The sequence below is a fragment of the Mobula birostris genome, chromosome 19, assembly GCF_030028105.1.
Source record: "Mobula birostris isolate sMobBir1 chromosome 19, sMobBir1.hap1, whole genome shotgun sequence".
Lineage (NCBI taxonomy): Eukaryota > Metazoa > Chordata > Chondrichthyes > Myliobatiformes > Myliobatidae > Mobula > Mobula birostris.
In genome coordinates this window covers 22,416,325-22,441,836 of record NC_092388.1, presented here as the reverse complement: position 1 = coordinate 22,441,836, position 25,512 = coordinate 22,416,325, and the positions used below count along the sequence as shown (strand labels likewise).

At 40.4% G+C, this 25,512-nt stretch overlaps 1 protein-coding gene across 4 annotated transcripts in view; it reads right to left on the bottom strand.

The window, feature by feature from the left end:
• The window catches only part of pign (phosphatidylinositol glycan anchor biosynthesis, class N), a 143,768-nt gene that overhangs the window by 79,438 nt on the left and 38,818 nt on the right, over positions 1–25,512 (bottom strand). For all 4 annotated transcript variants that reach the window (XM_072283343.1, XM_072283342.1, XM_072283344.1 and 1 more), the window contains exons 9-12: positions 23,112–23,152; positions 18,868–18,927; positions 15,172–15,264; positions 13,746–13,801 (exon numbers count right to left, since the gene is read on the bottom strand). In XM_072283343.1, the coding sequence (XP_072139444.1) occupies positions 13,746–13,801; positions 15,172–15,264; positions 18,868–18,927; positions 23,112–23,152 (250 nt within the window). The remainder of the gene's footprint in view (positions 1–13,745; positions 13,802–15,171; positions 15,265–18,867; positions 18,928–23,111; positions 23,153–25,512) is intronic.

Sequence of the window (25,512 nt, the reverse complement as noted above, 5' to 3'; positions counted from 1 at the left end):
GAAGCTTAAATTGGAAACAGATATTCTCAGGGAAAGATACAGAAGAAATGTGACAAATGTTCAGGGCATATTTGTGTGGAGTTCTGCATAGGTACGTTTCAATGAGACAGGGAAGTTTATGGTAGGGTACAGGAACCGTGGTGTACAAAGGCTGAAGTAAATCTAGTCAAGAAGAAAAGAAAAGCTTACGAAAGGTTCAGAGAGCTAGGTAATGTTAGAGATCTAGAAGATTATAAGGCTAACAGGAAGGAGCTTAAGAAAGAAATTAGGAGAGCCAGAAGGGGCCATGAGAAGGCCTTGGCGGGCAGGATTAAGGAAAACCCCAAGGCATTCTACAAGTATATGAAGAGCAAGAGGATAAGACGTGAAAGAATAGGACTTATCAAGTATGACAGTGGGAGAGTGTGTATGGAACCAGAGGAAAAAGCAGAGGTACTTAATAAATACTTTACTTCAGTATTCACTATGGAAAAGGATCTTGGTGATTGTAGTGATGACTTGCAGAAGACTAAAAAGCTTGAGCATGCAGATATTAAGAAAGAGGATGTGCTGGAGCTTTTGGAAAGCATCAAGTTGGATAAGTTGCTGAGACCGGATGAGATGTACCCCCAGGCTACTGTAGGAGGCAAGGGAGGAGATTGTTGAGCCTCTGGCGATGATCTTTGCATCATCAATGGGATTGGGAGAGGTTCCAGAGGATTGGAGGGTTGTGGATCTTTTTCCCTTATTCAAGAAAGGGAGTAGAGATAGCCCAGGAAATTATAGACCAGTGAGTCTTACTTCAGTGGTTGGTAAGTTGATGGAGAAGATCCAAAGCAGCAGGATTTATGAACATTTGGAGAGGTATAATATGATTAGGAATAGTCAGCATGGCTTTGTCAAGGGAAGGTTGTACCTTACGAGCCTGATTGAATTTTTTTGAGGATGTGACTAAACACATTGATGAAGGAAGAGTAATAGATGTAGTGTGTATAGATTTCAGCAAAGCATTTGATAAGGTACCCCATGCAAGGCTTATTGAGAAAGTAAGGAGGCAAGGGATCCAAGGAGACATTGCTTTGTGGATCCAGAACTGGCTTGCCCACAGAAGGAAAAGAGTGGTTGTAGACGGGTCATATTCTGCATGGAGGTCAGTGACAAGTGGTGTGCCTCAGGGATCTGTTCTGGGACCCCTACTCTTCGTGATTTTTATGTGACCTGGATGAGGAAGTGGAGGGATGGGTCAGTAAGCTTGCTGATGACGCAAAGGTTGGGGGTGTTGTGGATAGTGTAGAGGGCTGTCAGAGGTTACAGCAGGACATTGATAGGATGCAAAACTGGGCTGGGAAGTGGCAGATGGAGTTCAACCCAGATAAATGTGAAGTGGTTCATTTTTGGTAGGTCAAATATAATGGCAGAATATAGTATTAATGGTAAGACTCTTGGCAGTGTGGAGGATCAGAGGGATCTTGGGGTCCGAGTCCATAAGACACTCAAAGCAGCTGTGCAGGTTGACTCTGTGGTTAACAAGGCATACAGTATATTGGCCTTCATCAATCGTGGAATTGAATTTAGGAGCCGAGAGGTAATGTTGCAGCTATATAGACCCCGGTCAGACCCAACTTGGAATACTGTGCTCAGTTCTGGTCGCCTCACTACAGGAAGGATTTGAAAACCATAGAACGGGCGCAGAGGAGATTTACAAGGATGTTGCCTGGATTGGAGAGCATGCCTTATGAAAACAGGTTGAGTGAACTCGGCCTTTTCTGCTTGGAGCGACAGAGGATGAGAGGTGACCATATAGAGGTGTGTAATAAACTGAATAAACTGGACTGGTCAAAGAATACTGAGGCTGTCTACAAGAAAGGACAGAGCCATCTCTATTTCCTGAGGAGACTGAGGTCCTTTAACATCTGCAGGACGATGTTGAGGATGTTCTACGAGTCTGTGGTGGCCAGTGCTATCATGTTTGCTGTTGTGTGCTGGGGCAGCAGGCTGAGGGTAGCAGACACCAACAGAATCAACAAACTCATTCGTAAGGCCAGTGATGTTGTGGGGATGGAACTGGACTCTCTCACGGTGGTGTCTGAAAAGAGGATGCTGTCCAAGTTGCATGCCATCTTGCACAATGTCTCCCATCCACTACATAATGTACTGGTTGGGCACAGGAGTGCATTCAGCCAGAGACTCATTCCACCAAGATGCAACACAGAGTGTCACAGGAAGTCATTCCTGCCTGTGTCCATCAAACTTTACAACTCCTCCCTTGGAGGGTCAGACACCCTGAGCCAATAGGCTGGCCCTGGACTTATTTCATAATTTACTGGCATAATTTACATATTACTATTTAACTATTTATGGTTCTATTACTATTTATTATTTATGATGCAACTGTAATGAAAACCAATTTCCTCCGGGATCAATAAATTATGACTATGACTATGACTATGACCATAAGATGATGAGAGGCATTGATTGTGTGGATAGTCAGAGGCTTTTTCCCAGGGCTGAAATGGCTGCCACAAGAGGGTACAGGATTAAGGTGCTTGGGAGTAGGTACAGAGGAGATGTCGGGGGTAAGTTTTTTCTTATGTAGAGAGTGGTGAATGCATGGAATGGGCTGCCGGCAACGGTGGTGGAGGCGGATACAATAGGGTCTTTTAAGAGACTGCTGGATAGGTACATAGAGTTTAGAAAAATAGAGAGCTATGGGTAACCCTAGTAATTTCTAAGGTAGAGACATGTTCGGCACAACTTTGTGGGCCAAAGGGCCTGTACTGTGCTGTAGGTTTTCTATGTTTTATGTTCTATGTTCTGTTAAGACAGATCAACCATTCAAGTTCTGTTTATATCAGTATGGTCATGTCCTAACCTGCTCTCATATAAAAAATACAAATGATGCAACAATCAATCAACAGACCAGGTAGCAGCAAAAGAAACAATTTAACATTTCAGATCAAAGACTCCTTGCTGGAACTGAAAAAGGTGAGTGAAGGTTGTATAGGACAAAGGGAATATTTTTGATAAACTAAGGCCGGGCGACTACAATGTTTACAGAGCTATCAGATATATACTGTAGATTAATGAGGAAAGCTGAAGAAAGAAAACAATATGGATATGTAGAAAGGTGTGAAATGCAGCTCAGAGAAATGCAAGAAAATAGGAGCAGGGGTAGGGATTGGTCACCTGGACCCTCACAACCGCCCTGCCATTCAGTATCACCATGGCTGATCTATGTTGGTCTCAACTCCTCTTCTGTGCCAATACCCCATGACCTTTAACTTCTTGATCTTAAAAATAGATGACCGTCTTCACCTTAAATACGTCTAATGATCTCCCCCATCCCACCCCCATAAACAGAGAATTCCCAAGATTTTTTACCTTTGAGTGATGAAATTTTGATGCATCTCTACGTTAAGTGACTAGTCCCTAATTTTACTGCGATTCTCCCACTCGTGAATCAACTCAACATCTATCCTACCCTTAGAATCTTATATGTTTGAATCAGGTCAACCCTCGTTCTTCTAAGCTTTAAAGAATGTAGATCCAAATTGAACTGCTTCTCTTGAAAGAACAACGCTCTCAAAGGAATTAGCCTAGTAAATCTCCTTTGTATTGCCTCCAATGCTACTATATCCTTCTTTTGGGAGGAAAAGGAGACCAAAGCTCCACAGTATTCCAAGTACAGTGCCATCAACAGCCTGTAAAACCCATTAGAGAACCAAAAGCTCCACTAGGCATTCCAGAAGCTTCAACACCCTGTACAAGTAACACAACCTCCCTATTCCTGAACCTGAAGCTCTTCAGAGTAAAGGCCAACACAGCAGTAGCCTTTTTAAGTATCTTAAGAACTAGTTTGCTATTGTTTTGTGATGCATGCACTAGAACACATGGATCCTTCTGAATTTCACCCATTTGCAGTCTCACTGCTTTTAGATAATAACCTCCATTTTGATTCCTCTTATTGATGCAAGTGACCCTATATTATACTCCATTTGCCCACATATGAACAAGGCAGTTAAATTTTCCACTCTTCTGCAATCCTCCTGGAATTTAGCAAGTACTGAAGTCTTTCAAACAACTGGCTCCAATCTCTACAGCAACTTCTTTTAAAAGGTTTGAGTGCAGGTCATCAGGCCCCAGCAGTTTGCTTGCCTTTATCCCTCAAACTTCCTCAAAATTTGCACCCGTGAGTTACCTTGAGCTCCTTATCCATTGTGGTTGAGATTTATTTAAAATTCTCCTTATTTTAATTTAGCTTGTTTTTATCTTGGGGATAAAAACAGTGTCCTCAACACTGAAGATACAGAAAATGGATTGACCATATCTATGCAAACACAAGGAATTCTGCAGATGCTGGAAATTCAAGCAACACACATCAAAGTTGCTGGTGAACGCAGCAGGCCAGGCAGCATCTCTAGGAAGAGGTACAGTCGACGTTTCAGGCCCAGACCCTTTGTCAGGACTAACTTCTAATAGGATCTTACTAGCTCTTCTTTCAGTTAGTCCTGACGAAGGGTCTCGGCCCGAAATGTCGACTGTACTTCTTCCTAGAGATGCCGCCTGGCCTGCTGCGTTCACCAGCAACTTTGATGTGTGTTGCTTGACCATATCTACCATTTGTGCTGTGATTAATTCAACAGCTGCATTCTCTAGAAGTCCCACACCTACCTTAGCCTTTTCTTGCTGCTTATATATTCACAGAAACTCTTATCATATGTTATGATAAGCATTCTTCCATTTTTTAATCAAATTTTTAGTCTTTTGATGCTGGATCCTAAAAACCTCAGTTCCCCGGCCTACCACCAGCCCTTGCCACTTTCTATGTCCTACTTTCAGCTGTTACTGAACTCAAACCAAAAAGAGATTATCAGCAGATCAGGCAGTTTCAGGAGTGAGGGAAAAAAAAGTAAGTTAATATAGATGGATAACCTTACAGTGAACTGGCCTAACCTTCTTTGCTGTCTCTTCACCAGAGGCTTCCCCACTTATTACAATACTGACTTTCTTAGCCAAATACCAATATTACAAAACTAATGGTGGTGTTGGGTAACATTAAGAGCAGAGCTGCAATTTCTGCACTTAATTATAGCTATGCGTTCATGCGAGATTGCTGTTTGGTTACACTGCACACTGATTTTGTCATTCATCTCAACCGCAAAATCAGAGAGCTCCGTGGTTAAGAAATTGTGGCCTACTAAGAGCTTCAACCAGACACTAATCATAAAAAAGCATTGGAACTCACCAAGTTAAATGAAATACATATACAGACAGGGATTGTACAAAATAGATGTTATAGAAACAGTAAGCAAGCCAAGCTTTTCACTGTATCTTGGTACATGCAACAATAATTCACGCACACACACATATATATATGGTACAAACCCAAAACAGCATGCATCTTTTATAATCCTATTAATTCTCTTACCGAGCATTTTATAATATTCGCTGTTTTAGCAAATACAAGAAATACAGACAGATAAAAATCAAAAATGATTGAAATCTGTGGCAAACGCACACTAGACAGGCACAGTAAGAGCATCAGCAGATTGCTGAACAATGATGCATAACAAAATGCTCATCAGTTCCTCTCTTTCATCCAAAGATGAACAAAAGGAACATAGTAAGGATGTTGGAAATTGGGAATAGTAATAATCAATGTGTAAAGAAAAAAATTTATGAACAGACTGTTAAACAGTAAATGCTCAATGACTGAAAGAAAAAAGATAAAGATGGGACTTATTTGTCACATGCTCATCGAAATGTGTTTGCTTGTGCTAATGACCAACACAGTCCAAGGATGTGCTGAGGGCAGCCTGCAAGTGTCCCCATGTTTCCAGCACCAAAATAACAAGCACAGAACTTACTGATGCTAACCCGTACGCCCTTGCAATCTGAGAGGAAAATGGAGCAGTTGGAGGAAACCACGCTGTCACAGGGAGAAACTCTCACAGCCAGCAGTGGGAACTGAACTCCAATCTTACAGCTGGCACTTTGAAGTATTACACTAACCACTACACTACAGTGCTACCAAATTTCATCTGAACTGACAGAGGTTTACAGTTTGTAAACTGATCAAAGTTTGTTCATATTTTGTTTTCATGGTGACTTGATCCCAATATTACCAGTTCCATTGAAGTCTAGCTCTTACATCCAACACTGGCAAAAAACATGTCAAAAATATTTGTTCGGCTCTGAAGCAGTTTGGGCATCGTGGAGCTGTCAACAGCTCCTGAACACTCCCCTTTTCTTTTCCAATTTCCTTCAGAGCTTCAGTAGGTGCCTTGCTCCAGTAGAAGCTTCATAGATGATCTGGAAGGCTCAAGGACAACAGAGGTGACCTTTAGAGAGTCACTCAAAACCTAGTAACATGGAGTAATGTAATACAAAATGCTGGAGGAACTCAACAAGTCAGGCAGCATCTATGGAAATGAATAAACAGTCGACATTTCAGGCTGAGACCCTTCTTCAGGACTGGAAAGGAAGGGGGAAGGGGGAAGACACTAGAATGAAAAGGTGAGGAGAGGGGAAGGAGGACAGCTAGAAGGTGATAGGTGAAGTCAGGCAGGTGGAAAAGGTAAAGGGCTGGAGAAGAAGGAATCTGTTAGGAGAGGAGAATGGACCATCGGAGAAAGAGAAGGACGAGCACTAGGGGGAGTGATAGGCAGGTGAGAAGAGATAAAGTGTAAAGCAGGGACCAGAAAAAAAGGGAAGACAGAAGGAAAAAAATTATTTTACCCAGAGAAGAAATCCTACCACCAAACACATCTCTGCTTTCCACGGGGATCACTCCCTCCATGATTCCCTTGCCCATTCATCCCTCTCCACTATCTCCCTCCTGGCACTTCCCCTGCAAGCCACCAAACTGCTACACCTGCCCATTCACCTCCTCACTCACCTCCATTCAGGGCCCCAAACAGTTTTTCCAGATGAGGCACCACTTCGCCTGCAAATCTGATAGGGTCGTCTTTGTACCCGGTGCTCCCGATGCGGCCTCCTCTACATTGGTGAGACCCATCGTAAATTAGGGGACCGCTTTGAATAGCACCTCCGCTCCATCTGTCAAAAGCAGAATTTCCTAGTAGCCAACCATTTTAATTCCAATTTCCATTCTGACTTGGTCCATGGCCTTCTCTTGAGCCATGATGAGGCCACTCTCAGGGTGGAGGAGCAACACCTCATATTCTGTCTGGGTAGACTCCAATCTGATGCCATGAACATTGATTTCTTCTTCCAGTGAAGAAATTTCCCCACCCCACTCCCCCCTCTTCTATTTCCCACTTTGGCCTCTTACCTTTTCTCATCTGCCTGTCACCTCTCCCTGGTGCCCCTCCTTCTTCGCTTTCTCCTTTTGACTTTCCCACCCACCTGGCTTCACCTATCATCTTCTGGCGAGCCTCCTTCCCCTCCCCTACTTCTTCATTCTGCTGTCTTCCCACTTCCTTTCCTGTCCCGAAGAAGGGTCTCAGCCTGAAACGGCAACCGTCTATTCTGGATGCTGCTCTGGATTTCCAGCATCTGCAGATTTCTTACATTGCTAACCTGCAGTAATGTGACTTAATTTGAAAAACCTCACCAACACAAACGGCAAGGCTTGTATCAAGCTCAGCTTGGCGAGTGCGAGGGAATCCCACAGAATGTGGCGTCTCACCAGTGGATCATGTGGAAGATAAACTTCAATACTTTAACCAAAAGCCATATCAGGCTTTGTGTATGAAACAGGAGACCGAAACTACAGTCCCCAAAATTCCTTTTTCTATTTACATACTCAGAGGATGGGAAAGGGAGCAATAAGTGCAGAAATTCTAAAACATTCAAGTAATGATGCTGTTTTCATAATATACTTTATATAAGAGTGTGTGTGAAATCCAGTTCTTTGCCTAGGTCAGTAGGTCAGTCAGGAAACAAACAAAGGAAGGAATAATTGAAACCTCAAACAAGCTTACACTCTTGATGATGGCAACACTGTGATGCTGGCTTTCAACAGCACCAGCTGCATTCATGATGTTTTCATTTCACATGTATGTCTCAAGCTCCGACCACACAATGGCTGATTGTTTTCCTTCAGGTGAAATAGCAGGCACATGACTGCTACAGTAATAGGGTTCTGGTTCTGGCTGGTATTTAACAGAAACAGAGGCTCTGTAGCTGCTTGCAATCTGGCGCTTAGGTCACCATACTGATTTTTGTGCAATGTTAGCTAACAATTTAAATAAGAATTGACAATTAGACTTGTCAATTTGCAGAAAAGCAAATTCTATTAATATTTTCAAATGTAAACCTTCACAGACATCTTTTGTTCAGCTGCTGGCTCTCCCGCCACAAGGTTCAAGACCCACTCCAGAAATTAGATCACAAAAACAAGCTTTTGCTCAGGGCTGCACAGCCGGAAGAATCGTTTTTTGACTGAGATATTAAACTGAGGCCCCACCATTTCAGGCATAAGGAATCCCACGGCACTATTTTGAAAGAGATCAAGTTGTATCAAAATTTACCCCTCAATCAATACCTACAATAGATCAGCTGGCCATGACCATTTTAGCAACTGTGGAAGCTTGCCAAGTACAATTTGGCTGCTATGTTTCTCTGTCAACTCCAGTAAGTACCTCTTTTTGGCCATTAACTGTACTGAAATATCAAAGCCTATGAAGGACAAGAAAATATGTATTTTTTAATAATTTGTAAAATGTGTCACTCTTTATAAAAAGTTACAGCTGTTCAGAGTTTGACATTTTCATAAAATCAAAAGTAACACTAATCTTTCATTCTTTTCCATATGACATTTTGATGTCATTGCAACATGCTTGAGACACTGATGCTCAGGGCACCAAAAGAACCTTTATATTTAATGAAAAGGACTTCTTGATTGGTCTGAAATTACTGTCATTGGGGTTATGAATCCATGGCTTTCTTCATGCCAGAATTTGAGTTGGTCTGATCTGAAATTATGGCACCATCAATGTCCAGCCCAAAGTTGGCAAATAGAAGAATACTACAAAAACTATTGTATACAGCCCAGTCTATCATGGCTAAAGCCCTCCCCACCATTTAGCACGTCTGCATGATACGCTGTCGCAGGAAAGCAGCAGCCATCATCAGGGACTCCCACCACCTAGGGCATGCTCTCTTCTCACTGCTGCCATCAGGGAGGTGGTACAGAAGCCTCAGAACTCACACCACCAGGTTCAGGAACATTTATTACCCCTCAACCATCAGGCTCTTGAATCGAAGATGATAGCTTCATTTAATCATTCTCACAAGCTATATAGACTCCTCACCTCATAGAAACATAGAAAACATACAGCACAATACAGGCCCTTCAGCCCACAAAGCTGTGCCGAACATGTCCCTACCTTCGAACTACCTAGGCTTTACCCACAGCCCTCTATTCTTCTAAGCTCCATGTCGTCATCCAGGAGTCTCTTAAAAGACCCTATCGTTTCCGCCTCCACCACCGCTGCTGGCAGCCCATTCCACGCACTCACTAACCTCTGGGTAAAAAACTTACCCCTGACATCTCCTCTGTACCTGCTTCCAAGCACCTATTTATTTATTATTATTTTTTTCTTTTTGTATTTGCACAGCCTGTGTCTTTTACACACTAGTTGAAACCCCAAGTTGGTGCAGTCTTTCATCAATTCCATTACGGTTATTATTATATTACGGATTTATTGAGTACGCTCAAGAAAGTAATCTCCGGGTTGTATATTGTGACATTTATGAACTTCAATAATAAATTTACATTAAACCAGAGGTTCCAAACAATGCAGCCATTTAGCTGGAGTGCTCTCACCCTGAAGGCTGCAGGCTGAGGTGCACAAAGGCTCATGCAGAAGATCTTGGTTCATAGTTCAATGGGGAATTGAATCAATGCACTTTCATAAGTGATTCCTGTCAGATAACAAGTTAGACAAAGGCTCTTTCTAATGCACAACCCGATAGCACTTGTTTTAAAATATTCACAGTTTTACCTAGGATCCTTGCCAACAGTTATTCACCAAACAACATTAGCTACTATATTAGTTGGTTATTGTTATACTGCCATTTTTTAAGAGTTTGTTGTATTTATTTTGCATAAACTGGCCAGCACAGTTTCCCTGGTACAACAATACTTCAAAAATACCTGATTAAATGGAAGCCTTTTTCAAGATATCCCAGGGTTACAAAAGTTACTACACAAATGCAAGTATTTCTTTACTGGTGCAAGAATGAGTGGATATTGCCCATGTCAGATATTCCCACTTCCCCTTTCCTTACAGGGACCAGAAATTTGGTAAAATTCGACAGAACATGCTCTATATTCACAGTAGCTGGACTTAGTATATCTAATGAAGATCAAACTATTTCCTAAAGGTGGAATTAAATACCTTTGTGTTGCTTCTGTAGAAGACCCCTACTGTCACTATCAATAGCAAAACAAAATCTGTGTTGGAAACTATATCATTACATCTACTTTATGAATATCTAATGTTTGTTTTATGAAACCTTCCCAGGTTATGAGATCTTTCACCAGCTATCCCATTACTATTACTGTTATTCAATGATACCACACAACATTGGATAGATGAAAAGTGGGTAAGTCACAATTTTATTTTGAAACCACACAACATCTTGGTATAAAGAGCACTAAAACCAATTTTTGATTAGCAGATATCCACCCAGTGGCCACTTTATTAGTTACCCCCTGTAAAATGGCTACTGAGTGCATCTGTGTGGCCTTCCACTGCCGTAGCCCATCCACTTCAAGGTTCGACGCGTTGTGCGGTGTCAAGTTAGGAAAAGGGGAAGTACAACGAGATCTAGGTGTCCTTGTTCATCAATCACTGAAAGTAAGCATGCAGGTACAGCAGGCAGTGAAGAAAGCTAATGGCATGTTGACATTCATAACAAGGGCAGTTGAGTACAGGAACAAAGGGGTCCTTCTGCAGTTGTACAGGGCCCTGGTGAGACCACACATGGAATATTATGTACAGTTTTGGTCTCCAAATTTGAGGAAGGACATTCTAGCTATTGAGGGAGTGCAGCGTAGGTTCACGAGGTTAATTCCCAGGATGGCGGGACTGTCATATGTTGAAAGATTGGAGCGACTGGGCTTGTATACACTGGAATTTAGAAGGATGAGTGGGGATCTGATTGAAACATGTAAGATTATTAAGGGATTGGACACGCTGGAGGCAGGAAACATGTTCCCGATGTTGGGGGAGTCCAGAACCAGAGGCCACAGTTTAAGAATAAGGGGTAGACAATTTAGAACAGAGTTGAGGAAAAACTTTTTCACACAGAGGGTTGTGGTTCTGTGGAATGCTCTGCCTCAGAAGGCATTGGAGGCCAATTCTCTGGATTCTTTCAAGAAACAGTTAGATAGAGCTCTTAAAGATAGCAGAGTCAAGGGATATGGGGAGAAGGCAGGAAAAGGGTACTGATTGTGGATGATCAGCCATGATCACAGTGAATGGCAGTGCTGGCTCGAAGGGCTGAATGGCCTACTCCTGCACCTATTGTCTATTGTGCACTCAGAGATGCTTTTCTGCAAGCCACTGTTGTAATACATGTTTTTTTTTGAGTTACTGTTGCCTTCCTGTCAGCTTGAACCAGACTAGCCATTCTCCTCTGACCTCTCACATTAACAAGAGATTTTCGCACACAGAACTGTCACTAATTGGATGTTTTTTTTTGTTTTTCCTCATCATTCTCTGTAAACTTTGGAACCCAGTGTGTGTGAAAATCCCAGGAGATCAGCAAGTTCTATGACAGTTAAATCACTCCGACTGGCACTTACAATCGTTCCGCAGTCAAACTCACTGAGATGACATTTCTTCTCCATTCTGCTGTTTGGTCTGAACAACAACTGAACCTCTTGACCATGTCTGAATGTTTTTATGCATTAAGTTGCTGCCACATAATTAGCTGATTAGATACTTGCACTAAAGAGGTGAGCAGGTGTACCTAATAAAGTGGCCACTGAGTATATAACAATGTTAATAAGCATAACTAAGAAACTAGGTATAAAATAGAATAGCTGACAGCATTAAAAAGTGACTACTTGAGCTCTGGCAAATGAAACCTAACAATTAAATGGATTACGGAATTTAGCCAGTTCATTTATTTGTTCCAAAAATGGGGAATACAAATACCAGAAGATATAAAACTGAGCAGCATTTCAATAATAATCTTAAAACTTGCTGACTTCATAATTCCAAACATAAAACAAAACAGTATGATATTTGCATTTTGAAATATGGCAACCAAATCATTACCTTACAAATTATTATTCCCATATTCTAGTGGCTCCATCCTACAAGGTTCAAAGAGATACTCGACTCATTCCAACCTCTAACTTTGTGTTGCAAATATGATTTCACTTTCAAATCACCTAGTTAATACTCAAATTAAGTCTGCCACATTTCTCCCCTTCCAGCTCAGTCAAGCTGATCTTCCATCTATTCTAAAGGGCCTAGCATTCACAACCGCACTCCCACTCTGACACCAAGTCAACCAGCTAATCTTGCCTCTCCAGTTCGAGTGCTGGTGATATCCTCTCCCACAATCAACAGGCTCACACTTATTAGCACTTCAGTGAATGCGCTGACTTTCACATAACTCTTAGCCTCTCCCTTTTTCAACTTCTTTCCGATTTCATGTATCATTCATTGCCAGTCATTTTACTGTCCCTTACACTTCCATTCACTTCCCTCTTCATTCCCATTGTCAGCTGTTCCTTTCACAATTATGAAGGCGGCACACCAGTGCCTATATTTCATTAGGAGTTTGAGGAGATTTAGTATGTCTCCAAAGACTTCAGCAAATTTCTACAGATGTACTGTGGAAAGCATTTTGACTGATTGCATCACTGCCTGTTACGGAAGCTTCAATGCACAGGATCGGAAAATGTTGCAGAGGGTAAATGATTCAGCCTGCTCCATCGTGGGCACCGGCCTCCCACTATTGGCGGCATCTTCAGAAGGCAATGCCTTAAGAAGGCAACATGCATCATGAAGGAGCTTCACCACCCAGAACATGCCCTCTTCTCATTACTGCCATCAGAGAGGAGGTACAGAACCTGGGGACCCACACTCAATGTTTTCAGACCAGCTTCTTTACCTCCACTATCAGATTTCTGAATGGACCATGAACCCCTTTGCTCACTTTGTACTGCTTATTTCGAGATATTTCTTACGTAGCTCAGTTTTTTTTTACTGTACTGTGCTGCTGTTGCAAAATAAATTTCAAGGCATAAGTCAGTGATAATAAACCCGATTCTAATTCTGCCTTGACCACTTCCTTTACTGATTCTATTGTCCTCTTTCATTGCTGCCCACATCCTTCATCTATCAGTTGTTCAGCCTTACTCCTCCCATTCCCCTTCCTGACTGTTCATACTCATCAAGTGTCTACACCGTCAGAGAAATCCTGCTCAGTTCTTGGCTTCATCCCCTTCCGTTGTCACAATACCTCCAACCAACCCTGCCTACTCCAAATGGCAACTCATGCCCAAAGTCTATCCAGACAAAAGTTCTATTCATTTCCGCCACACACTGGGAAAATAACTGGGCAGATCCTGTGTCTGAGCCAGAAAGAATGGGACTGATGGCTGGTGATAAAGAATGCCTGCTCCTAAGGCTGGCCACCAAATGTTATCAAAATGGTGTGAACGTGGAATGGAAAATATAACTGAAGGACACACTCCACAAGTGGTTCATTCTTATCATTCATACAACAGAAGTAGTAACTTTGGTTTAGTAACCTTAAAAAGGAAATTGACTTACTTGAAGGGGCTAAACAAGAAGGACAGAGTGGTCTCTTTCTTGTGAGTCATCTTAACCTAGAAAAAGGAAATAAGAACCTTCAGCCTACATGGCTCCACATCCAAAGATTTTCTGGCATTCACTCAATATATGGTTGTAAAATCCCAATAATAACACAGTAATACCCTGCCTAAATTCCTCCACAGGTTGCAGCTTGCACTGTCAATTTATCTGCCTGAATCTCTGTCTCGCTTGCTAATTCACCATCTTCTATCCCCTCTAACGAGCCCAACTTAATGCAGACACTTTTCATTATATCCTACCAGGTTTATTTATTTTTCCCTCTACTGAAATGATAGGGGATAATAAATGATATTATTTGCTGCACGTTGTTACCAAGAACTTTATATTTTTAAAACGTGGCATTAAGGGGCCATTTGGACAAAAAAAAAACACACAGCATATTAATATGCTCAGGTAATTAGAAATGCAAATGGCACACAGAGTATAAAAGTAAGTCTTACTGCAAGTAGGTAGGGTTAGAGTACTACACAATGCTCCGATCTCCTTCCCCAAGGAAAGATAGAATTATCCAAGAGTGGAACAAAGCTGAAGCGTATAACTAGACTGATTTGTAAGATATGCGGGTATCCACCAACGAACAGAAATTAAGTGCAAAACGCCAATATTTCCTTAAGTTTTTAAAAATAACAGGAGACCTTCCTGAAAACAAATTAAAATTTGAGTGGCTTGACATGCATGATGCCGGGTGGCTGTTTCTGTTAGCTGAATAGAATAATATTAGGGTCAATGTCTCAGGCTGAGAGTCAAATCACCTGACTAAGATGTAACACACATAAAAACTGCTGGTGAACGCAGTAGGCGAGGCAGCATCTCTAGGAAGAGGTACAGTCGACGTTTCGGGCCAAGACCCTTCACCAGCAATTTTTATGTGTGTTGCTTGAAATTCCAGCATCTGCAGATTTCCTCATGTTTGCGTTTTTACATATGACCAAGAAGTATTTTTTTCATGCAGAATTGTGAACCTTTGAAGTTGAGAGCAATTAATGCCTCATCTTTATGTTTTCAAGACCAAAACTGATAGATATTTAGGCATTAAGGAAATTAACAGATCTGAGTATTGGGCAGGAAAAAGCATGCATGTTATTTCTACTTTGCTGACCCAACATAAAGTATGCACACAGATCTATTAGTTAATTCCAGTCCACCAGTCATTTTGACCAAGGAACAAATGACTGGTTACCTTCCAAGTTCTGCAGAAATTGAAATTAAGTGATATTGATTTTCATAATTTCAGCTCATCAACATGAATTAAAGTATCCAGAAAGAATGGGGGTGTCTAAGGCACACATTAGAGGCAACCCATTAAGCTTAATGTAACACTAAATCCTTTAAGAATGCTAACTAAAAATAATGATTTTTGTACCTTAAATTGTTCCAGTACTTGCAAGGCATTTGTCAGCATGCATTCAGCTTTAAACTGATCACTGTTGTTTAAATATTCCAAAGGTAAAATGCCCTATCAAAAAATGTACGAAAATTAATTTGTGAGACACATGACATTTGCAAAAGAGTTGCATTTGGCTTTTTTTTAAAACATATTTTCTAGTTGAAGATTATTCAGGATACATTTTTCAGAATAACAAATAAATTAATAAGATCAGAATACAAACAGACATTAATACAACGTTTGAGCACTGTATGGACTGTTCATGGTTTCAGTTAATGCATACCAAATAGGACAAAACTAAAGCAATGAAAAAAAAGCATTGAGTCTCCTATTACAAATCACAGAGTGAGTTTATATTAAGCTTCAGAATTCCAACTGTTCAGAATTAATAAACAGTACTATGCAAAAGTCTTAGGCACACACACATACACACACATATAGGGTGCCTAAGACTTCTGCTCACACTGTATTTGTCAATGTGTTCTCAGCCCTGAGACACAAGGCAATGTCACTTGATTCCAAACAGCAGGTTTATTGTTCATTACAGAATGTCCCTCTGGTGCTTCCCACTTGCCCCCCTTGCCCTTCCCCTTTTCCCAATCACGATTACCCTCTCCCTGCCGTCTTCCCACTCTCAGTCCTCAATAGAGATCCATATCAGAATCAAGTTTATTATCACTCACATGCGTCATGAAATTTGTTTTCTTTTGCAGGAACAACACAATGTAATATGTAAAATTACTGCAGTACTATGCAAACTCACAGGCACCCTAGATAGATATATCTGTTTCTATACATCTCTCTCTCATATATAATAGCTATATAAGACTTTTGCACAGTACTGCACATTTTTTCTGCAAAACAGTAGTTAATTGATTAGGAAAAATTTGTCCCTCATTTGCGAGAATAAAGATGTGAAGCTCAGTATTTTGGATCAGGTTTGGTGTACCAGCTGGACTTTTCGTGGTTGTCAACTTCATGCAGTTATAAATTTAATACAAAATTAATTTGACATGGCCTTCCATAGTTAAATGTTGCATTGCCTCCCCTCTAAGGTATTCTTGAAATTTTGAATGACAGTGCCCTGGCATGCTGAAGAAGTCAAGGTTGATGGCATGTAAAGCAAGTCACAACAAATAAGAAACAAAAACTGCAGATGCTGCAAATTTGAAATAATATGAGAAAGTGCTGAAAATATTCAGCAGGCCAGATCACATCTGTGAGAAGAGAAGCATGACTTCAGATTGAAGATCCCGTGTCAGAACTGTGTAGAAGCAACAGAAACTTGTTGTATCCAGGCAGAGTGAGGGAGAGAGAATGTCTTCAGTAGCATAAAATCAGGTGGCCATGGGAATTATGTGTAAACAAGATTCTCTGGTCAAAGGTGCAATGAGAGCAGACAAAAGAATGCAGGCGTGCAAAGGACAGGACGAGAAGATGTGTTCCGTCCATCAGGCTGGTAATGTCTTCCAATCCCGGTAGGGGTAGGAAGGGAATGAAGGAGGAGAAAAATAAAATAGTAATGACTTACTTAGAGGAAGTTGATATTTTATTCCATTTCCTGAGTAGGGGAGGGAGAGGGGTGGAGCAGAGAGAGGGAGGGAGATAGGGGGAGGGAAGGGGAAGCGCACAAGGTGGAGAGGGGAGGGAGAGCAGGGGAGGAGAGAGATGGGGAGAGAGACAGACAGACAGAGAGAGACAGAAAAAGAAAGAAAAAAGAATGAGAATTGTGGAGGGCGAGGTTTCAAATAGTATTAGCAGGCCACTAATGCCGATGCACAGGTACAAATGTCAAAAGTTGATCATGATGCCAAAGAGGCCGGAATACAAAATCAAGAAACCTCAGCCACCAGGATTGTTCCCCAATTACAAAGGCGAACATCCAATGGATACAGTGAGCAAAGATGCTGGTGGAAATATGTTATTTGAGTATGATACCACAGGATTATAGATGCAGGTTGAGTATGATACCACAGGATTATAGATGCAGGGTGGGATCCATCTCTTGTTGACAAAATTGCAATAAGGAAGCTTTGCTAATGACAACTCTCAATTAAGCTGATGATGAAGAACACCAAGAATATTCCCCTTAAGTTGAGCAGTAGACCACAGACTTATAAACATGCGGTCCTTCTTATTCTCCCTTACAGAGTTGTGGGATGGCTAAGAGGGCAGGGCACTCAGGTAGGCATGCAGAGAGGCAGCATGCTACAGAAATGTGAAATATAGTAGTATCTTCAAAGTGTGTACATCTGGGTCATGGTTCTGTTTTCTCCATTTAAACATTAGTATGTCGCTTTTGTGGGGATTTGCTGGCAGCTTTATACAGTGCACAAGTTCTGAACATACCGGCTGGACTCCACCTATGGCTTTGCTTCACTGCTGGATTCTGCACAGAGGTCATCTGGTGAAGCCTGATGAAATTGCCCAAAGCTACTCCGTGGAATTGGCTATGATATCTTGTGCCAATTAAGACCTGATACAGAATCTGAGAACCCATTTAACTCACACTGGGAATTTTACTGTTGCCATTAAAAAAGACAAACTCAAGAAAAATGGTTTGGCACAGCCAAGAAGGGCTAAAAGGCCTGCTTCTGTGCTGAAATGTTCTATGGTTCTATAAAATAATTGTGTCAGTAATATTTTTAATTACTGTATGTAAATGTGTTTTGCTGTGGCTTTGTTAAAAAACTGCAGGTTTTAATTATTTCATTTTCTACCTTTTTTAAAGATATTTCTAATATCAACAGCATTGAAAACCATTTGAAACAGTAAAATAGGGTAAAAGGATTAGTTGTTAGGTAAAGTTTTCCCTCAAGAGCTTCAGTGCCTATTTGAGATGATCAATATGACCCTATTACATGGTTCAAGACTTTGCCGTTGCTCATGATCTACTACTTCACTTCAGAAATATTACTTCATTCCAGAAAGCAGTGGAGTAAATATATTTAAGACAAGGTTGGATAGGTTTTTGCATAGTAGGGGAATTAAGGGTTATGGGGAAAAGGTTGGTGGGTGGAGATGAGTCCATGGCCAGATCAGCCGTGATCTTATTGAATGGCGGAGCAGGCTCGACAGGCCTAATGGCCGACTCCTGCTCCTATTTCTTATGTTTTACCTTTCTAGTTTTAAACAAGGGAACTGCACAATTACAATGTAGTTCAGTTATATTGCAATCCACTCAGCAAAGTCCAGGCTATGAGACTGCAACAACTTTTTTAAAAACTTTCTCACTGAGCAAAATAAAAATATACACTGTGCCATTTTGAGAAATTTCTTAAATCTTAATTTGTCTGTCAAAAAGCTTAAATTATTTTTTCTTCCTTAGATCTTTGACCAACCATTGAAAATCCTCTTTGAGACAGCGTTCTATCAGAACTGCAATGGAAGATCAGAGATAATACAAGTTACAATTCACTTCAATGAGACTTTAAAAATTGTCAGTTCTCATTTGGCTCTCAGGATGTACTTTGGAAAGCTGGACATCTGAGGTTCTAAACCAGATTTTACTTTTTTCCACCATCATCAGCAAGGTTCTTACTGAAAAAAAATTACCATTATTGTCACAGTTAATACCCATCATAAAACACCGAAGCAATTCACAAGTTATTAAAGTCAAATTAAATACCAACTGCCTTATGAATTAAATAATAATATAAAGCATTTGCTTACCACAGAATTTAGAGGGAAGGGGACTCCGATGAGAGAAGCCATCAATGGAGCAATATCAGCCTATACAATATAAAACAGAATTAATTCAGAGTAATTAGAAATCAAAGTAGATGCTTCTTAACTCAGAATTCCTCCAGCAGTTTCTTTTTGCTTTAATATATAACATGCCTCTGCAAAAATGGTCAGATTTTAATTCCTGTACACACCCAAGTGCGACTCAGTATATGCAGACAACATTCAGGTTCAGAAGTACAGCAAGTTCCATAGGTTAGAAAGTGAATGGGCAAAACTGAAAAAAGGACTGCAGTGCTAGACACATAGCAATTAATTTATTTTGGCTGTGACATGGATAAACTTTAATGGTGTCATGTCAGCAGTACACTATTAAATTGTAAGATAGAACAAAATTACACAACGCTGAATAAGGCCATCTCACCCATAATATCTGTCCCAGCACATTGAGCCACCTCATTAGTGCTTTCTACCCTGCTTGTTCTCTACATCATTACAAATATTTGCTCAATTTCCCTTTGAAAATTAACTGTTGAACCTTTTTCCAGTACTCTTTCAGGGAATCACAAGCTGTGATGTAAAAAAATGACTTCATCCACAAAATTGCTGATTTTTCCCCCCAATTCCATACAGTTTCTACATCAATGGTTAACAATTAAGTACCCAAGTTACATACTAAGCATCAGAAAGTAATGTGTTCGTAAAATGAAAAAGATTGACAATGTTTCATCTTTTCTAAATTTGTAAATTGAGAATGTCAAAACATTCTTTTACCTCTTCAACTACCAATCATTACTGGCATGGAATGGTGATGCCCAGTTTCCTTAAGATGAATTTTAGTACCCCATTTTACAGTGGAGTAGATCTTGGAAATATATAGCATAGAAATGGACACTAGCTCACAACATTCATGCCCCAACCTTTTTGCTCATCTATATTAATTCTAATTGCCTGCATTTGCACAGTATCCTTAAATGCCCTGTCCATTTAAGTGTCTGTCTAAATGGCTCTTAAATATAGTGATGGTATCTGGTTCCGCACAGCAGTGTGACCCAATGCTGTCAACCACTGTCCGTGTAAAATCAAAATTTACTCCTCCTACCCCTTTAAAATTTCTTTCTCTCACATTAAACCAATGCCTTTTGTTTCTGATACCTCTACCATAGCGAAAAAGATTTGACCATCTACCCTATCATTATATTATATATTTCTATCCCACCTCAACCTCCTATACTCCAGGAAAAGTAAATCCAGTTTATTCAACCTCTTCCCATAACTAATTTTTTTCTAATCCAGACAAAATCCTTGTGAATATGCTTCCTGCTCTCTCCTGCCAAATTACATCCTTCATATTGTGTGGTGATTACACGTGAATTTGTGGATGTGAATTGATTATGGTTTAAATGGTGCAGAGCCCAGGACTATCAGGCAGACAATGCACCTATCAATGAGGCAGTATTTACATGAGGTTATGACTTGTGTATCACTGCTCTCCAATAAGACATATATATAAATAAAAGAACTGTGGTCTCGATCAGAAAAAGACAAAAAGCAACACTGCAGGATGAAAAAGGAAATAAAGAGAAACTTAAAAGCTTTAAACATTCAACTGCAATTACACTAATAAGAATACTCTTAGCTATCAATATTTTAAATATTTACATTCTGCCTATATTTACATGGGAAAAACTATACTAAACTTACATTTTGAAGTTGTTACATTTTTGTTTCCAACAAGTGGTGCCTAAAAAACATTTGTCATGTGCATATATGCATGTAATATACCTTTAACCTGTGCAAGGTATTGTCCATATAACTGGTTAATTTGAAAAATGACAAATCTGTCACATAGTTTTCTAATTAATTTCAGGAGCAATTAAATATGCTTCATGTCAGATAAAAGCTACTATACCTACAATGTCTCAAACACCCTCTGTTAAAAATGTGCTGTAATCAAAGCACAATTTGCTCCATTTCTGAATTTTTGCTCTTCTGCTACCAATGAAACCAAATTTCAGAAAAACATCAACACAAGCATTATTACAGTATTAGAAAGCACATATGAAAGACAAAGGCAAACTTATAACACAGAGTCCCATATCCAGTCATGAAACTGACACATGAGTAAATTAATAGGAAGAGAAATATTATAGCTTTAAATTAACTATGATAGATAAATCTGAAATTTCTGGTTTTAAGATTTATTATGGCAGAGCTCTGTTCATTGTTGAACTAATGTGGTTGTCAATTACCAAAACTGATAGCTGTTAAAGGAAAAAAAAATATTTACCACAGATTTACAGTTTCCTCATAACTACATCCTCCATTAGAGAGCTTTGAGAAATTATTTGGATAGCAGAATAAACCTGACAAATGAGGAAGTGAGGAAGATCATAAATCAGACTGTCACCCTGCTCACCAAATCAACCATAACACGCTGCTCAATACATCATGTGAAATTTGTTTCATAGGAGAAACTTATCTGATAATGATTGAAAAATCAGTTGTTTTATATGTTGGTAGTTGAGAGACGAATGTCATCAAAGGCACTTCCGCTGGTCTTTGAAAAGTGTTTTAGGTTCATTTAAAAGAGCCTTAATTTAAATATCTCATCTAGAGGAACAATTGACTTAGATTTATCTATATGTTTGAAAACACTAAAAATTAATTCTAAATTGGTTTGGAGCTTATTAAATACAACGAATAAAGAAATAGAATGAGACAGAAAAATAGAAAGAAACAGAATGCAAGTGCCAGAAAATTCACAATTGCAAAGCAAAGTTTTCAATGGGTAATAAGAGGGCTCGTCACTGCATAGGGAAAACCAAATTTAATATGATATAGTGATCAGCCAGAGATTTGATTAGTAGGATGTCAAGTCAAACAAGATGATCCTCAACAGTCTCTTGAAATCTGGAATTAACATGCCGAGAGTATCTAGTAAGGAAAAATAGAATCAATGCTGCAGCAGCCACAGGTAAGAATCACCAACAGTGGATGCAGAATGAACTTTGTACACAAGTCTTGAGATACATTGCACTTCCCTAGTCTCATGGATAGCAATGGCAATTCCTGGAGTAGCCTCTTCTCAGATACCAGAACTTGGTATGGCAGATCAACTGCTGTCATTTTCTCATTATCTGTTAAATTGTGATACAAGTATGTATAATGCAAAACTTTCAAACTATTTTTCATGAAAGGACTGTTAGTTTAAAACTGAAAGATTAGCTTAGTATTGTTATTGATCTGAAATGAGTTTTGCTAATGAAGAAACAAAATTGTATTTTTACTTCAATAAAGGCAGATTGTTTTCTCCAAACCGAAATATTGTGCTTGCTAGACTGTGTTCAAATCACTCCATGGTCTCATCATTTCCTACAGCAACATAAGACAGTTATGCATGTCCTTCCAACTCTAGCGATTTGACCCACCATTTAATCATTCCACCATTAATAGCCAATCTTCCAGCTGCTAAGACTCTAAGCTTTACAATTCCTTCCACGAACCGCTCTAGCTGCGTTCCCAACCCCCTCAAAGCACTTGTGAAAAATTCTGATTGAGTGTTTGGTCATTGGTCTTGATACTTCCATTGGTGGGCAATATTGCCTTGGAATATTGGAGACACCACCCTAGTGCAGTCACAGAAAAAAAATGAGAAGCACTTTACCTTTACAGGGGCACAACTGAGAGCACCCTGACTGGCTGCATCACTGCCTAGTTTGGGAACTGTACCTCCCTTAATCGCAGGACTCTGCAGAGAGTGGTGTGGACAGCCCAGCACATCTGTTGTTGTGAACTTCCCATGATTCAGGACACTTACAAGGACAGGTGTGTAAAAAGGGCTCGAAGGGTCATTGGGGACCCGAGCCACCCCAACCATAATCTATTCTAGCTGCTACCATCCAGGAAGCGCTACAGCAGCATAAAAGCCAGGACCAACAGGCTCCGGGACAGCTTCTTCCACGAGGCCATCAGACTGATTAACTCATGCTGACTTAAGTAGTTACATTGACTCTATATTACATTGACTGTTCTATTTATTGTAAATTACTATGATTGCACATTGTACATTCAGATGGAGACGTAACATGAAGATTTTTACTCCTCATGTGAAGGATATAAGAAATGAAGTCAATTCAATTCAATTGACTTGAAAATATTATTAACATACAGCAGATCATCATTCAATAAGTGTGACAAAACAAAGCTTCAACTCTTAATGACTGTTTTACCTGGTTTATATCTAATCTTCTTCTATCAGCCAGTTTCCATTCTGAAAGAAAGAGGAAAAAAAATTTAAGATATTATAAGATAACCCTTGGCCAAATGCTGGCATGAGAGTCCTAAAGGGCAAGTACATGGATCTCTGAAATTACAATACAGGTAGACAAAGTGGTGAAGGAGGAGTTCCGCACACTTGTCTTCGTCAGGGTACTATGGGACACAATACTACGGCTGTACAAGATGTTGGTAAGACCACGTGATATATTGTATGCATTTCTGGTTGCCTATCTATAGGGAGGATGTCATTAAACTAGATAGAACAACAAGCTTGTTACCAGGGCCTGGGTATCTATGTTACAAGGAAAGTCTACGTAGGCTGGGGCTTTTTGTCCTTGGTCCTTGAGAGGCTGAGGGGTGATCTTGTACAGCTATATGGAGAACCTTTTCGAAATGCATTTTTCTGGCGAACTGAACAATATTCATTTAAACTTCTGCCTTGTTTCTTGTAAATGGTGGAAAGGCACTGGGACACTTGCTACACATCACCCAGCTTCAGACTTGTTTTTATCTGTGTTATTGGTTGATGCTCTTTCAAACACTGACCAGAAATCTGTGAAAACTCTTAAGATGAATTTTGCTTCTTTAATATTCATTTGGCCTGTGATCTCACACATTAAAATCATAGAATTTTCCAGCACAGATGGCACCTGGCCCATCGTGTCTCTGATAAATCCCGTTAATAAAGGCTTTCTCATAACCTACTAACTTTTTATTCCTTCCCGACTTACACTCAATTGTAAGTTATTGTTGAACCTGCTTCCACTAGTATTTCAGAACGAAGTTCACTACATAATATAAAAAATTCTCAACTCTTCCTTAACATTTTCTGGTTATCGATAGTTCTGATATTAAAGGCTATTTCTCCTTACTTTCTTCATCAAACTTTCACATAATCTTGAACATTATAACTGATTTTCTCTGCCTTTATGGAAAAACATCACTTAAGATCCATTCATCACCCAGGCAGTCCTTCCAGGTGAGGTGACACTTCACTTGTGAGTCGGCTGGGGTGATATACTGCGTCTGGTGCTCCCGATGTGGCCTTCTATATATTGGCGAGACCTGACGCAGACCGGAAGATCGTTTTGCTGAACACCAACGCTCTGTCCACCAGAGAAAGCAGGATCTCCCAGTGGCTACACATTTTAATTCCACATCCCATTTCCATTCTGATATGTCTATCCACAGCCTCCTCTACTGTAAAGATGAAGCCACACTCAGGTTAGAGGAGCAACACATTATATTCCCTCTGGGTAGCCTCCAACCTGATGGCATGAACACTGACTTCTCTAACTTCCGCTAATGCCCCACCTCCCCCCGTACCCTATCCATTATTTACTTATATACACACATTCTTCCTCTCTCTCTCCTTTTTCTCCCTCTGTCCCTCTGACTATACCCCTTGCCCATCCTCTGGGATTTCCTCTCCCCCTTCCTTCTTCCTGGACCTCCTGTCCCATGATCCTCTCATATCCCCTTTCCCAATCAACTGTCCAGCTCTTGGCTCCATCGCTCCCCCTCCTGTCTTCTCCAATCATTTTGGATCTCCCCCTCCCCCTCCCACTTTCAAATCTCTTACTAGCTCTTCTTTCAGTTGGTCCTGACGAAGGATCTTGGCCCAAAACGTCGACTGTACCTCTTCCTAGAGATGCTGCCTGGCCTGCTGCGTTCACCAGCAATTTTGATGTGTGTTGCTTCAGATACATCATACTATTTACATCTGCTGCTATAAAGTGAGCCAACATCTGATTACTTCATTAATTTTGAGCATTCGAACCCAACTTTCATGGTGGTGTTTGCCAATTGATAAAGGAAATAATTATCTGTGACACTGAGAACATAAAAAACCCCAGAAGCAGAAATAAACCATTTAGCCTCTAACGCCTGCTCTATCATTTAATAAGATCGTGGCTGGTCTCCTACCTCACTGACGCCTACATGTACTGAACACATATCCAACCAAGGCAAAGGTCTTCACCACTTCAGTTTATATTATCATCTCATCTTATTATTTCCCCAGTACATACACGCAAAATGTTATTCTGATTTCATATCAGTTTTTCATTACAATGACCTAATCCCACTAAACCAAAGCATTTCTAAAGTTAACACTTTGTGAAGTGAAACGGAGACACTTCTTTTTCCCTTATTAGGGAAAGAGAGAGCCTGTGATATCACGAATACTGGGTGAACGAGTAGTCTTTGAGGTATCTTTATTAATGCTTTGCTGCATGCTTGAGTGCTCAGTGGGGGGCGCCAATGCTTTTCTTTTTGCTGGTGGGGGAGGGAGGATTGTTGCTTTGCAGCTACTTACACGTGGGAGGGGGGAACTGGGGGGGCCTTGGGGTT